The 16,230-nt window shown below is 39.6% G+C and overlaps 1 protein-coding gene across 3 annotated transcripts; it reads right to left on the bottom strand.

The window, feature by feature from the left end:
* Window positions 1–1,785: 1,785 nt before the first annotated feature.
* Window positions 1,786–12,411, bottom strand: lhx6b (LIM homeobox 6b). 3 transcript variants are annotated; one of them, XM_030415979.1, is made up of 9 exons: window positions 11,969–12,411; window positions 11,143–11,273; window positions 10,372–10,503; window positions 9,856–9,977; window positions 7,549–7,769; window positions 5,731–5,831; window positions 5,519–5,614; window positions 3,801–3,972; window positions 1,786–2,539 (listed from the first exon to the last, which is right to left on the bottom strand). In XM_030415979.1, the coding sequence occupies exons 2-9, from the start codon at window positions 11,143–11,145 to the stop codon at window positions 2,457–2,459; spliced, it is 930 nt and encodes a 309-aa protein (XP_030271839.1). In that variant the 5' UTR covers window positions 11,146–11,273; window positions 11,969–12,411; the 3' UTR covers window positions 1,786–2,456. The 3 variants fall into 3 exon arrangements, with proteins under 3 accessions (XP_030271839.1, XP_030271841.1, XP_030271840.1); XM_030415981.1 differs by having other exon boundaries at window positions 7,549–7,766; XM_030415980.1 differs by lacking the exon at window positions 11,969–12,411 and having other exon boundaries at window positions 11,143–11,482.
* Window positions 12,412–16,230: the final 3,819 nt, after the last annotated feature.

Below are 16,230 nucleotides of genomic sequence, written 5' to 3'. Positions count from 1 at the left end.
GATGTGATGCAACTACATTTCCGAAATAAATCCCATCATGCCTATTTGAGGACACCATAATTATGACATTTTTTAGACCTAATGGTTAGTTAATCAATTGTTTAGAAAACATTTTTGCCAGTCAATCAAAATTAAAATATACGTTCATTTCAGCACCAGTTTCCAGTAAAGCTTGAAAATCTGCCATTTAAAAAAAAAAATGCATAAAAACAGAGAGAACCGAGGTTATTTTTTTTAACTACAAATGCCTTATTCAGTAACAGTTCTAAAGAGAATAATTTTAAGTAATTTTGGATTTACTTTATTGCCTCATCTCGTTTTCATGAGACTTACACGAGATTATTAAAACAAAGCCCAGACTCAGAAGTCTGTGAGCTTATCTTGGCAAAAAGGCTGAAAACAGAGGGAAACAGTTTGCATGGACGGATGATATGTAGGACTTGACATGGCTACATAACTGTGGGTGCTATACACTACTTCCACAAATGAGACATAACATGTGAAAGAGAAATGACGCAACTTTTTTCTTTTTCTTTTACCGTAATATAACAACTTCCACATCAAACATCATGTTGGTGGCACAGTGCCTTGTTATAGGGTGAATGGTGTCTCTGTCTCAGCCACTCCACCCCCTGCCACTTGTTTCTGCACTATGTAACTTAAGTGAGAGGGTAGGATCACAGCACTACATACATGTTTAATTCAACACATAACATTGTTCTGATGTAATGAGTTTTGTTTGTAGTTAGCACCTAAATTATGGCTGACAAATTGTTACAAACCAGGGATTTGTATTCATAACAGCACAAAATGGCAATTTCTAAATAATGTTGCTTTAATTTCTGGTATATAGAGGTGCTGGAATGTAGATTTAGTTACTGAACGTTTCCTTTGCAAATAGCCAGGCTGGCTGTTTCCTGCTGTTTCCAATCTTTTTGCCAAGCTAAGCTAACTGGCTGCTAGCTATAGCCTTATATCCAATGGACATATGTGAGACAGGCGGCAGAGATTTCCCAAAAATATTGAAATATTCCTTTTATAAAAGTAATTCTAAGGCACGATTACAAAAATGTTTAATGTGTTTTGTGTTTATCAACATCGGATGGTACAATCATCATCAGATTTGTTTAAACTCATTTATCAATATCATACCAGCATCAGAAATCCTTCCTTCTGGTTGCCGTCATGATTGTGAAACTACGTGGGGCATGGGCGTGGCATGCTCCCGTAAGTCCCAAGAAAACTCCACACATTGATCCAGTTGAAAAATCCAGACCTAATGATATTCTGTGACCCAGTCTTTCTCTCCATCACAGCCCCTTAAGTGCCGTCAATCAATGTAACAACTGTAGATAATCTGCGTTGAGAGGCCTCCACAAACTGCCTGATCGATGCCCACGCTTTGAGGGAAGATGTCGAATCAAATAATCGCTTTCACAGCAGGACTGAGCACATTTCCTGTTAAGTGTAAATTGGACATGATGTGCAGGTTTGTCACACTATATTGCTCTCAATGACAGGTTGCTGCAGGTACTTGGCCTCTGACGGGCGACCTTTCGATTTTTTGAAGCTCTTAGTGTAAAAATAACGTCCTGATATAATGTGCTTCCAGTGGATACGCAGTCACATTTTTTGTAATGACCTGTCACACACACACACACGCACACACACACACACACACACACACACACACACACACACACACACACACACACACACAGTCTCTTAAAAATCTCCTTCGTGCTGATTAAACCAACCCGATCCTCAATTATTCCAACACTTTCATAACGGCTCTGATACATTTTTATTAAACTGTAGCAGTATTTACAATGTACAATCACTGAATTATTCAATTTTCAAGACACATTTAAAAGTGCTTTTTAAAAGTGAAGTTTTTGTTCTGAATAAATAAGAGTTTCCATTTTTGGACAACAACACAACAACAAACAACAGTAAAGCTGCAAATGTGCTCATCACTGATACAAAAAAATGCTGAGGTTTTACTGTGATACTGCTACAACACTCCTTTTTTCTTGTTTTTAGTAGAGCTCATATTGCAACAATAATCAAATGAGTGGGTAAACAAAAGGAAAACAAAATCCTGACCTGATGCAATGTTTTTGTGTCCCATCAAAAAAAATAGGAAGAAATAAAAGAAAAGTGGAACTTCTTCTCTGCATTATAACAAAAAAAAAGAAGAAATTAAAAAATTGAACTCCCATGTTGGCGTGGAAGAGGGACATTTCTCCACAGTCTGATGTCTTTGAAGGACAAAGTTTAGCTCAGCAGTCTCACAGCAAAGAATCCGACTTGATTGAAAACAGATCATGAAAGTCCCTGCTGTCCCCGGGGGGGATTAGACTCCCAAACAGAGAAGATTACTGACAGTACGTCCCGATGGATTTTTTCTTTCACAACATCAGAGTGGTGATGCTGCGAGAAGTAGACGCAGAAGGTCAGCGGCTGATGGGAAGCTGCGGTAAAGAGATGGACGGATGGGTCAAGTGGCCCGGGGCGGCGAGGACGGAGAAGGGATGAGCTGCACAGAGAAGAGAAACAACATGAGTTTGTAGAGCAACACGAGCGGCCGGGTGGTCTTCTCCGTCTGACAAGCATGACAGACATGTGTTTGTGTTTATCTACAGAGCACCCACTGGGGAGATGTCATTTTATATCACGTCTTTGCTTTCTCATCACAAAACACCTTAAAATTCACTCTGGTACCTCAAATCCTTGATCCAAATCCTCATATTACTATTCTCTCTGTTTGTACCTGTTTGAGCTGATTTATTTCTAGATATGTATCTTGTTTTATGAATTGTATTCATATTTCTTCTTTGTTCTCTTTCTCTTGCTGCACATCATTGTAAAAGAAGACTATGCCTAAATTATCTTTGAGTATATAATGAAGGCAAAATAAATGTTGTCATTTTGTTGCACAACATGCTGCTGGTGACGGACGTAAACCTCTAAAACATCCAGATGATGAGTGTATGCAAGGTATTCACCATGCATTTTTCTACAGATTTTAAACACCTTTAAAATCTGTAAACATATAACACAGTTTATCCTTCATTTGGATAGAAAAACAGGAATGGAAAGGGACGAAAACTCACCAGCACTCCAGACCAAATGATACCTTTAATACATTTTAATGCCTCAGATTTACAGAAAACATTTATATTTCTTTGTTGTTTAATTTTTATTCTTTTTTTGTTCCTTTTTCTAATCCTTATTTATACTCTATATGATTACTTTATGCACACGACAATCCCAATAAGAAACACCGCACTTTTACATACAGTAGCCTACATACTGCATTGTCAGCCGTGATGGAAGGATCCAGATCCTTTACTTAAGCAATATTAAGCCACTCAATTTACCAGTAAAACTCAGCTATTGACAATATAACTTCAGTAAAAGGACAGAAGAATTATTGCAAAATGTACTTAGAGTATCAAATGATAGCAGATGTGCTACCTCTGCTATATCTGTAAAAAAAACTGTCATATAAATGTAGTGAAGTGAAAAAAGAGCTCCTGTTTAAATGATGTGCCATAGAACATGAAGTACCATGAAATAGAAATGCTTAAGTAAAGCACAAGTACCTCAAATATCTGCTTAAGTTTTGGCACTGCAGATTGATGTAAAGATATGATGCAGTATAAAAAAATCTAGAGACAGTTGATTATCAAATCAAATCAAAAGACAGCTGATTATGGAGATAATCTGTTGGGAAACTGGTGCTTTACTTTTTAATCTCAAAGAAAGAGGCACTAACAATAAGACCTGACACTCACTGTCCAGGTATCCGTGTAGGGCGAGTAGATGTGGTCGGTCGGGGCTGCTGAACGGTGAATAGTGGATATCATCTGGCAGCGATGGAGGCATCCTGGACAGCGGAGCGCTCTGAGAGAAGCTGCTCTGTGGCGGCTGCTTTTTGTGTCGCGCTCGGCAGTTCTGAAACCAAACCTGGGAGATATTACAGATGGTGTGAGCATGCAGAGAGCAGGCGGAACAAAAATACAGTCCTCAGCAAACAGTGTGGAAATTGAGGTGGAGGTTTGACTGTTGTTCGTGTTTGTCTATCCACAAAGTGATGTATTGTACACTTCACAGCTGGAAAATGATGCTGTGTTTGATGTGAATTGTCAGAGATTGATCACGGATTACATGAACATTTTGAATTTGGTTTGCTCAGAAAAAAAAATGCAAATATATGAGTTCATAACAAAGAAGCAACTCGACTAATCAGTGTAACCTGTGGGGTTTTTTGTGAAGCAGACAGAAACGAAGAGCTTATAACAACATCACGGTTGATAAATAAAACAGTTTGATGCTCAGCACAGAGAATGTGAATCATAAGCATCACAAACAATAAAAGGCAGATCAATATTCAGTGAACTCTCTGCAAACTTATTTCCCGTTACAGAGAAGGAGACCCGACCCAATGAGATGCTCAAATGTTGCTTGGATTATTGTAACAGCATACAAAGAGTGGTCACACCCAAGTGTCACAGTTCATTTCATCCATAAGGACTGGGACTGGTGATGTATTGATTGGCAATTTGTTTGTGTGCAAGCCTCACTTAAACGGTGGGAAGGGTCTTAGCTTGGTGTGGTGTGTGTTGTCTTCCCAAAAAAGTGTTTGATGTGTTCGGTGAGTCAAAGGCAACACTCGCTTTTCTAAAACTAATTCCTGCACACTATTTATTTCATTTATTTATTTTTTTTACCTCTGCATTGATTTATTTAAAAAAAAACAAAAAAAAAAAAACACTTAGATTTCGGTCAGCAAGACCTTTCTCAAGACAGAATAAGAGAGAAAGCTTTTAATTGATCAATGCAGAGGTACATTTTTTTTTTATAAAAATTGCGTGCATAAATTATTATTTGAGTTAGGAAAATGGTTTAGATCAGTTGTTTCCAACCTGGGGGTCTGCACCTCTGTAAATCTAAAATTGACCACGTGTTGACTAACAGGATAGAAATACATAAAAGGCTTTTTGCCATTTTTCATATTAATTATATTTTGCCTCATCTGGCCTCGCTTTAAACCAGGCAATTTCAGAAGGAAAAACCAGCTTAATTTTAATGGTTTACAGGCAGGAACACTGGGACCCACGAGATTATTACAACATGCTGTGATGAATTCTGAAGGAAATCCTCTGGGTTTGGGTCATTATTTTGTCCAAACACTGGACAAATTCAAAAGATGTGAACATCAACAAAAAGTAGTAATAGTGTTTATTGAGAAAATAGTGGCAAAAAAAAAAAAAAAACCCTGTGTGAGTAACAGATATGGTATATTCCAGGAAAAATGTAATCAGAAGCATGTTGTGAGAGGTTCCTAAGCTTGCTCTATAATGACTTTAGACATCTGTAGACAACAAATCAGCGTCTGCAGTTCAACATTTTCAAATTGTTTAATTTCAGTAAATTAAACAAGTTGAGCCACTGGTGTGATAAATGTGAATTGTGCATCAAAGTACCGTTGTGTGTTTGAATCGCTTCCTACCTGTATGACTCGCCTGCTCAGTCCCGTCATTTCTGCCAGTTTCTGTAGCGTCTGAGCGTCGGGGTTGTTGTCCTGAGCAAACTGAGTCTGCATCACCTGCGAGAACACACTGCTGTCAGCCAAGAACCCACAAACATACACACACATACCACGACACCGCAGGATGAGCCCCCACCCCACCCCCCCGACACACACAACAGAGCAGAATCTACCTGCAGTTGCTCAGCGGTGAACGACGTCCGCGCCCTCTTGGCTGGTTTTGGTTGGCAGTCCTGGTCGGAGGGCAGCGCTCCCTCCAGAGTCAGTCCTGTGCCTTTAAGAAAGGCACAATCACAACGGCTCTCACTCACATTTCAGTCGTTTTATTGTGAAATGACACAAAAACAAAGCAGTTATGAGTTTGACGGGCCAATTCTGGTACAGCACAAGTCTGTGTCACAAAATTGCACATTTGTTCAAACAAACTGTTAACATAAATTCAAATGTTTTCTTGCCAACAACCACACAGTCTAAGTATTTACAATGTTAGGGCCCCGTGTTTTCCTCACTGACAGCACACCAGAGAGCAGAGACTTCCACTAGAGTATCAGAGTGAAAAACATGGGAAACAACGAGGTAAATACACAATTCAGGATCCATACGGAAGATGACAAACTTGAGTTTTGCTTAAGCTGCAACATGATGAGTTTGTTTCTACAGTTCTTTCTCTGGCTTCTTCAAGTTTTGGAGGTGTCAGCGGCAGAGATGTCTGCCTTCTCTTTAGTATAATGGAACTAGATGGCACTCAGCTTGTGTTGCTCAAATACATTTGAAAAACTCAGCAGCAATGTCTCTTTCCAAAAATCCTAACCTGGTCACAGAAAGAAAATCCACCAGTCTTGTTGTGAGCAGTTTAATCTAGGAAGTATTTTCTTGCTACCCAACAACACCCACCAACCACATCACAATACCCTCCTGACTACCAGGAAAAAAAATATTGTCCAATCACATTTTTTTTTAATTCCCCAATCTTTGTAAGGTAATTAGAATACTGAAAACATTTTCTTTGAAAATTTTTTTTTTATTTTTGCGATGTCATATGTCCATGTTACGACCCTCTAGTAACAGTCCACTACAGTGGACACTGGAATGCCATACATGTGAAACTGAACCTTGATGGCAACCAAGGTGCTTCTGAGAATGACTCCCTTTCTTTTCATTTGAAAAAACAGAACAAAGTGGAGGAAATAACTACAAATGGCCACTACAGAGGACATTTTTAAACACTTAAATACTATGCTAAAATACAGTTAAAAAATTCAGACAATGTTTTAATGTGTCGTTAAGAGACTTATATAAAATATGCCAACAACATTTCAAGCCAAAATTTGCTCAATAAAAAGTATTATGTGTTTACTTTTCCTCTTCCCATAAAATGTGATTGCCATTTTCCTAAATGAGGAAGAGAAAGGTACCAAAGCCCCACCCCTTCACATTTGGTATCATTGAAAAACCCTAAATGTCCTCTGTAGATAGCAAAATTAGTTAATGTAGTAGTATAAAGTGGGTGGGAGATATTCAGGTTTAGAAACGTCCTCCACAGAGGACAAATTTGAACTACTGGTAGTCAGGAGGATATAGGAGGAAGTGGGCATTTCTGACAGGATGTAATCAGTAATGGCGTCCACCTCGGCTGAGCTGTGATGAGATAGCTTAGTTAGCTATCGCGATGATACAGAAAGACAAAAGTTCTTGCGTGAAATTACACAGAGCAAGTTCTGTGGATAACTCTGAGTGACCAGGTCAAGATTTTTGGAAATTTTTGTTGAGTTTTTTCAAATGTGTTTGTTTTTTTATAAATGCCATCTCATTCCATTATATACAAGAGAAGGCAGGACATCTCCATGGACGATGTCTACAAACCTCAGCAATTTACACCAAAGCAATCTAGATGGATAAACAGCACCAAAGTTCAGAGGAGGAAAATATGTAGTGAGTTTGGGGAGACTGAAAGGGAGGCCAGGAAAGACATCTTTGATAACGTCTGTTACCGTTCTCTGCAGCCCTGCGGAGGTTGTCCAGCATGATGTCGTAGTGGCTGCGGCAGAGCACCCTGCCCTCCACCAGGCCGAACTCCTCCCCGGTGGACAGCTGCCTCTTACAGGAGAAACAGGCGAAACAGGCCAGGTGGTAGACGCTGCCCCGAGCCCGCCGCACCCAGTCACTGGCGTACACCTGCCGGCCACACTGGGCGCACTTAGTGCCGAACCTACTGTGATGGAGAAGGAAACGGGCAGGTGAAGGTTGGCTGACGGTGAGCAGAGTCTTTCGCCAACCAAACCCTGTGGAATATTTGTTCATTTATCCCTTCCAATTACAGCCACTCAGCTCCATGCCGAAGATACGGTAAATGTTCCTTTAAGTATTTTAAAAACAAATACAGCAATTTGAGTCAGAGCAGCAGAAAACACGATTTACATCTTTCTCTGACGGCCTCTCGTCTGTAGCGTTTGATGTAACATCTGTGCAGAGGAATGCTATTGTTGTGTCGTGGCAGGAAGCTTTTGGAGAAGAGCCAGACGTTCTCTCTTTATCTCCACATTGAACGTAACGCTGAAATACAGCCACAGTTTGTAAACCAACACCTCAGAGTTCTGCTTCACCTGCAACATTTAACTGAGGGGTGGGGGGTTTCATATCTCATAATCCCCTTTAATGCCTTATCTTTGTTTTGATTAATGCTTATTTGTTGGAGAATATCATAATGGCAACCAGTCAAGTGGGCCTGAATAACAAGTCTGTTTGTAGCCTGTAAGTCATATTTTACACACTCCTGTTCGTAGTCGTTGAAGTTCGGCCTGCGCTGTGACTGAAGGTGGCCCTGTCTTACTTGGACTTTGCAGTATAAAAAGTGACTGTCCAAAGAGATTTTGAGCAAATTTTACTTAAAAAACGGAGGTGAAATATCTGTGATTTTTAAAAAATGAGTTGGAGATATTTCCTCCCATTCACCAGTGAACACAACGCCCGATCTAGGCCCCAGGTTTCTTTGTGTCATGAAGTTTTCTGGTTTTTTGTTTAAAGACAATTTTGTTAAAAATTTGCACAAAATGAGCACAATAAAAAGTAAGGTCCTAAAACTTGATTTAAAATAAAAACATAAAATAAAAAATTGCTAGTTGATATTGTAATATTGTAATACATGTTAATAGGTTTTCTCAATCAAATAACCAAAGCCCACTGAAACGTAGTGGCAAGCTTTGGACAGCAGCTGCTTTTCCTGGTTGGTAATCCAGCAGTTTGTTCATTAATCTGATCTGACGCTCAGTGAACAGATAGAAACACTGGCACTGTGTTGATTTTTACAGTCACAGAAACTGTTTTCAAACAAATGTGGTTTTCGCAAAAGTAGTGTGCTGTGATGTACTCTGGTGAAAAGATCTCGTAGACCAACAGCCCATTTTGACCCATTATGCATGGCCTCATTTTGAAAAGAGAAAAACAATATCTCCAAAAGAGGGAAGGCAAATCATATCACACATGAGTCCACAGTTTATCTTTGAGAACGAAGATCAATAAGCAGTAAAAAAAACACATCCCTAAAAAAAAAACCAAATCATGGCCAATAATTCCTGTTGTTTACTGGAAATCCATTCTTTCATGTTTCAGTAATAGGAGCACAGTAGAAAGTAAAAACATCACCTTTCAGGTCTATAGAAGATTATCATTAGTCACATGACGCACAGTTTGTCTATCTGGAATGCTTCTTAAGGCTCCTCAACTTTATGAAACATTCATTCGGACAGGATCGTCTTCAAGAATTAGACGCATCAAATGTATTCTCCATTAAATTGGGGATTTAAAACAAAAAGAAAAAATGTCAAATTATACTTATTTTGGGTCGCGAAAACGCGGAGGAACAAGAGTTTATTTCGTGGCTTTTTTCGTTTTCTTCATTGTTTTTTCAGATGAATAAGACATGCACCTGAAGGCATCTGCAGAGAGATGAACTGGCCTCGAAGCTAAAACGCTGAAACTTTCTGAATTAAATCACTTCAGTCGGCTAATTTTGGTAATCGACAAATGTCTTCCATTCAAAAAAAGATCAGTTATCATTTAATCAGGGCCTGTTAAAAAATATAGACACTTATTTTAAAATAAAAAAAGCATATATAACTAAGTGTAGTTGTGTTGGTTTTCTTATTAAAATACATTCATTTTAATTTAATTTATCGACGTTTTTGTCTTGATAAAACGAACTTTCCCCAACCATTTAAAAATTAAAGCTGGTAAGAAATACATATAATTTAATAATTAAACAGCCCAAGCCTTTCTGCAGGAATAAACCCCGATCTTACCTGAAATAATCCAGTTTGCAGTAGATTTCCTTGTTTTTGACGTAGCAGCTGTTGTGTTGGCGCAGAGACGCTCTGCAGACCGAACACTCCAGACAGCCCAAGTGCCAGTTCAGGTTGTTCACCTGCGAGGATGGAAGATAAATACAATCATCAGTCAGAGGGTGTGTGTGTGTGTGTGTGTGTGTGTGTGTGTGTGTGTGTGTGTGTGCGCGCGTGCGACTGGTAATCAGTGCAATCACAACGGGCCATAAACGTCATTTCACTTAAAAAATCAAACGTTGTATTTATTTCCCCAAATATAGCCTGAAAGAAAGAAAGAAAGAAAGAAAGAAAGAAAGAAAGAAAGAAAGAGGATGACACATTTTGGAGCACTGCATTGAGACGCTTCTCTGCGTTTAGTTTGTTGAGATCATTTTGAAGAGTGACGACAAAAATAAAGAATAAAAGGCAAGCTACAAACTGAATCATGCAAGGGGAATGAGTGTAAACATTCACCCTGCGTCTCTTCTTCCTCACCTTCAGCAGGTATCGGTCATGGATCTCCATGCCGCAGCTGGCGCACTGGTTCTTGGCCGCCGGAGGAGAGCAGAGACAGGCGGCCTCCGACGGACTGGACTCCCCGGACTCCTTCTTCACCTCCAACTTAGACTGCATCCATAAAAAAAAGGTTTTAAATCAAAATAAAAGACTGGTTTCATCGTCTCTTTCTTCTAATTTCTTTGCTTTGTTTGTTTTTTTAATCTTATTTTAAAAGCGGAGTTACTGAGACAAAATAATCCTTTAAGTATTTCAGCTCTACATGAATCTCATCCTGGGGGAGAAAAAATAAAACCAATAGGCCACATCTAATAATGATGTTTTTTTTTTTTTCTAGATTTCCAGAAAATCTTTAATTTCTCCACTATTTAATCAATTTGCGCATGCATCCTCGCATGCTCGACATGATTAACCATTTAAATTTCGGCCCACAAATAATTATCTCAGGCTACGGATCTCGCCTTTGTGTCAACTCCTAAATGCTCAAAGTAAAAGTGAAATAGTAAAGTTTTGGTGGCTTTCTTTCTCTACGCGACATCCGTGACCATAAACGCCGCGTTCAGCCTGCGGGTACAGATTTGATCTCCTGATCAAACCACGGGGCCAATATCCAGAAAGTCCTGCGCGCGTAAAGTTAAGAGAAGAGAGCGAGAAAAAAGGGGGGGACTAAACGACACCTTAAACAGATTGAAAAAAGACAAAGAAATCAAAAGGCTGCAAAGCAAACTCGTCCAGATGTTTGTGACTCACCATTTTCGGGTCTTGAACGCTGCCTATTTGGAGAGAAGATGGAGCTTGCTCTGCGCATTACGCATCTCTGCCCCAGCCCACACTATATCCGGTCCAAAACAACGAATAACAGTTTCTCCTGCATTTAAACCCTGGCAACAAAAGACATTTTGATGCAATTAGAAGAAGAAGAAAAAAAAAAACCCTACATACGATCGATCATTCTTCTTCTATGCGCGCCACGGGAGGCTGTATTCCCATGCAATCAAACTCGGTGAAAAGAAAGGATGGCACTATATCTGCAATTAGCGGCGGATTGAAATGCTTCGCTTGATAAGTGGCAACCCGAGTGTCAATTTCATCTGGCAATCAAAAAAAAAAAAGAAAAAAAAAAAAAAAAAAAGAGGGGAAAAAAATATATATATATATATATAACCGGGCCACCAAGCTAAGAGAGAAGAAAGCGGCGCATCCAATTTCAATAGCTGTATAATCGAAAATCGAAAAATCTCCAAAGTGAAGAGGCTCAATTGGAGATCGGTCTATTCATACAGACAATGTGCAGAAACTGCAGCTGATCTTGACGCATAAAGGAGCTTGATTGTCTCATTCTCGTGATGGACCCATTTAAGTACTTGAGGCTCCCCTGGGTGATTACAGCTGCATTCATAAACTGCCAAAAAATCTGCGTTTGGGTGGCAATCCGGAGTCCGTGTTGTCCTTCATTTCGTCGAAATTAACAGGGAATGCAAGATCGCGTTAATTACCAGCCGCGGCAGTAAATATTGGAGGCAGCGGGACGAGACGAGGTGGCCTGCGGGAATTAAAAACAACATATACTTCATACATGGAAATCCTCCCCGGAGCGGCGAGAGCATCGTCCGATAAAAGTTTCCCCGGAGCATCACAGGCGAAACATCCACGTAATTCCCATGAACACGGCTGTCTGAACGAGCTTTTTTCTTCTCCTCAAACAAAATAATCCAACTTGATCAACTTTGTGGGGACTTCAAACAAAAACCCGGTGGCACCTCCCAAGACAGACTGCAGTTTCTTTCTCCCCGCCTCGGCCCCGAAGTTTACACCCAGTTCAGTCACACAGGATGTGATGCTGCCCATTGGACCGGGATGTACGCTCCTTTTTTCTTCCTCTTCTTTAGAATTAAAGCATGAATTCATTGCACAGAAGATAATCAGTGCAACAACAAAAAAAATCTTCAGTCTGCTCGTCTGTCTTTTGTCTGGGTGCGATGGTTGAAGCTCGGAGGCCACGCGTTAGTTTTACTGGATTCACTTCGGTGCATCTCTGCTGATTGCAGGCTGATGTGGGGTGAGAGGTGATTAGTGCCAATTATCCGTCATATAGAGTTTACTTCTTTAGATAAGAGACGATCTTTGTGTTCTTTTACCTCTTTGTGTTGCCACACTGCTGCTAAATACACTGAATTGAAATATAGCAAATGTTGCAGCAAGTAGACACACATTTTTTATTTTTATTTTTTAAATCTGATCCCTTCACTCCTGAAACGTTTCAAAGAGACTTCACACATTTTGTAAGGCTGATATGTTCAGATCAGAAACAGTGCTCAGAGCTCAACAGTTGCTGTGGCTCATATACCCCAGACATAACAAAAAAACACTGCTTGGAATGAAGTTAGTGCCTGTTATTGTGTTCACACTTCAGAAAATGAAGTATTTATTTGTTTTGGGGGGGTTTTTTGCATGCAAGTGAGGTGAAAAAACAAAACTAAAAAAAAAACAAGCAAAACACATTTCGGACAGGAGGTGGTACTCACTGGTTTAATGGATGCTGCTCCACAGTTGCACCAGATGATGACTCTGGTGTGGCTGAAACATCTGAAACAGCTTGGTTGTTTTTTTGAACCTGCTGATAATAAATGTAATACAACACCTGTGTTGTTTATGTTTTGCTGCTGTTGTTTAGCCAAACTAAGCTTAACTAAACTTGCTTTGGAGATTGTTTTTCACTAAATGAATGCAAATATCTAACATAATTTGATGCTTTTTTTTTTTTTTTACTCAAGCCTCAAGAGACTGGACTTCTTTCTTTTTACTACTTGCGTGACATGCATCACAATTTAAACTGAGAAATCACAGCTAATGACAAAAATAAATCTCGACACCTTCTCCTGTATGACCGCTGGAACACTTTGTTGTCTTCTTCTCTAAATATCATGTTTATATTATGTACATACAAGGAAAAGGCTCTCTTAAGGTAAGAATGAACATGTTTTGTGTGTTATTAGTCATATGAAAATTCACTGTTTTTCAGGTTGGGTTCTTCAGATTTGATGATTATAAAGACCTTGAGTCATGTTTTAAGGAAACCTTTTTTTTTTTTATCTAGACGGGACCAAAGGTAAATGTCTTTGTTTGCAATATACCAAGGTCATGTTCTTATCTGACAAATGTTACGCCTCTGAATTTTGCCCAAAAAGCTTACCTTGTGAAAGAAGCATCTGTAAAAAGGTGTATAATTTTATTTTTGTGTGTCCGACCCTGAGAAATGACTAGTTTGACTTTCATGTGTTAAGTCATTCACTCCAATAAAATTTGAAAAGTCTAGAAAACCTGCAAGATTAAGTAATTTTATTGCTATTCAAGTTAGCCAGTGCTAATCTGGAAGTTAGCCGGCTGAGTTGACCAAAGTCTCTAGTGTGCGCGCTCTATAGGCCGCACAACACATAAGATCAGGGTAACTTTATAGCCGGAAGTCGGGCCATTTTAGCTTCATGCACCACTCAGCAGCTTTCATAGGAATATATACTTGGCTTCGCCGCCAGCGCTGTCTCCAGATCGTAATATAAAGTCCTTGGTTTGTACAAGTCAACTAAGTAGTACGAAGCAATCTGTCTTCCTGATAAGTTGACAGTTCTTTTTGACAGAGACAAAATGACTTAAAGGTTTCCATGAAACCAGTGACACCTTAATTCTTATTGATCACCTAAAATGCATCTCTAACAGCTGAACTGCATTGTCTCGGTCTCTTTGTGTTGCCAATGTAATGCACTGCTGTGCATTAACTGTAATTACCAGATGGAGCAGGGTCAACTGGAAGTGGGCTGGTCAAGATGTCGGAGGACTAAAAAGAGGGAAGAGTGTTTCTTCACAGCCATTATTATCTCCTGTGAGTGAAGATGTGCAGGAGTGAGTTCTTAAGTAGAAAACACGTTTGCTTTCTGAGGCGGTTAACCTGAAATTCTATTGTTGAAGGCCTCTAAATTTACATCACTACACCCTTACATCACAGTAATATCTTCCGAATAAAACAAATCTAATTATTCTTTATGAGTCAAAAAACGTCATCCAGAGGAAAGCCCATTATTGGGTTTTTAATAAAATGAATGAATGAATGAATGAATGAATGAATGAATGGATGAATGAGTGAATGTCCTCTTACTGGGTTTGTCTGGAGCTTTCAACCACATCAAAAGATGCTTACTCAGTTTCAGGAAATTGTACGTCTTCATTATTCTGTTACATCAATTAATATCTTTACTGACTCATGGAAATCTTTGATTATTTACAATGTCATGACAACTGACATCTTCTTGGTGAAGACTGTGTGATGTGATCAAAAGAGGACTTTGAGTGCTGTTTCCAAGGTCAAGAATGAAAATCAACCCATATTTCTATTCAAATAGTGAATCAAACTGAAATCAACCTGTTTGTAAAGGTTATCTAGATAAAAGAAAAATGTCCATCATGCAACAGGATTTTAATGGTGTGATTACATCCTTCCTGTCCCTCACCCTTACAGAACTTCCTCCTTGAAGATCTGGCAAGATGAAATTCACAACAACCTCCTGACAATGGTAATATCCGAGGATGGGTGACACAGCTTTGTGGATGTGTGAATATCACACCGCTGCTGCTACTATACTGTTTGTGTGTGTGTGTGTGTGTGTGTGTGTGTGTGTGTGTGCGTGGCTGCCTTTCCTTCAGCTGTCCGCGATCCACAAAGACAATAAGTGTCCAGCACGCTGCCACATTAAAAACAAACTGCAGCACATGCTAAAGCTATTAGACTCATCCAATGAGCCCCAGTGGACAGTTTGACGGCTGGTACGTCAACAATGTATGACGTGCATCGTCCGCCCGCTGTGGAGGTGCGGAGAGGTTCACATGAGGGCAGAGTATTATTTACGGTGCTCAGTGTTAGGAAACAACCAGCATTGAGGTGGGGTCCCTTTGTCATAGCTGAATAACAAAGCTTGTATAACATCCTGGCCTTCACGTTTAAAGCTGTCTGAAATCTTAAAAATATAATGTGTCGTAAGCTACTGCTGAAAGTAGTTCTCAGTGGATTGATTGGGAGCATGTGAAATTGGGCAGTCAACAGACATCATCTGACTAATCAGCTGAATAATCAGATGTTTTTCTGAGATTTGCAACATCAGAAGTAACCGTATTCTCTTGCTGTCAGTGGTTTTTGACACATCTGAAGCCTAAGGTTAGAATTCATCATGGACAGTATAATCTATTAAACACTGGCATAAGAATGGGTAATCCTGCTCAGAAAATGAGTCTCAATCCTCTTATTGTGTTAGTCTTTCTTCAGATTAAAGTGTCAGGAATCTCTGTGACTCAAGGAAACTTCCTAGAAGGGTAATGCTGACAGAAAGAGGCTATCGTCCATCGTCCATTGCTGACGGCTGATAGTAATCAACTTCTGGTCCTTCTGCCATCGTAGCATTGTGACAAGGCCCTAAACCAGGGAACACAGAAAAATATTGTGTCCGCTCAGAGTTGCCGTAATGCACGAGTGAAGGAGAGAAAATGACCGAAGTTTGTTGCTGCTCAGTGCTCTGACGTTATGTCTTATTGTTCTGTTTGTTGTTTTCTTATTAGACCAGGTCAGAAGAGCCAACAGAAGAAGTTTGGATGCATTGTCGCAGTGAAATGTATTTTCCGCTGTTGACATGGAGACCATTTGAAAATTGGCACCCAGATGTATATCGACGATTACAGGAGACAGATTTCTTGGTTGAGCGAGATCAGTGTGTCAATAGACAATGATGTTATTGTCAATCACAATGTTTCACTGTGAACATCGTCATATACTAATTCAGCAGACATCGCCCTGCT

Source organism: Sparus aurata, chromosome 5, assembly GCF_900880675.1.
Source record: "Sparus aurata chromosome 5, fSpaAur1.1, whole genome shotgun sequence".
Taxonomy (NCBI): domain Eukaryota; kingdom Metazoa; phylum Chordata; class Actinopteri; order Spariformes; family Sparidae; genus Sparus; species Sparus aurata.
Note: the sequence above shows the minus strand (reverse complement) of the source record. Positions and strands in the feature narration are given on the sequence as shown.

What these genes read in the sequence shown, in the direction of transcription:
- lhx6b (XM_030415979.1), bottom strand. An exon ending in TCACCGCTGAGCAACTGCAG is followed by an intron (nt 5,615 to 5,730) that starts GTAGATTCTGCT and finishes GTGTTCTCGCAG; the next exon opens with GTGATGCAGACTCAGTTTGC. An exon ending in TGAGCAGGCGAGTCATACAG is followed by an intron (nt 3,973 to 5,518) that starts GTAGGAAGCGAT and finishes AATATCTCCCAG; the next exon opens with GTTTGGTTTCAGAACTGCCG.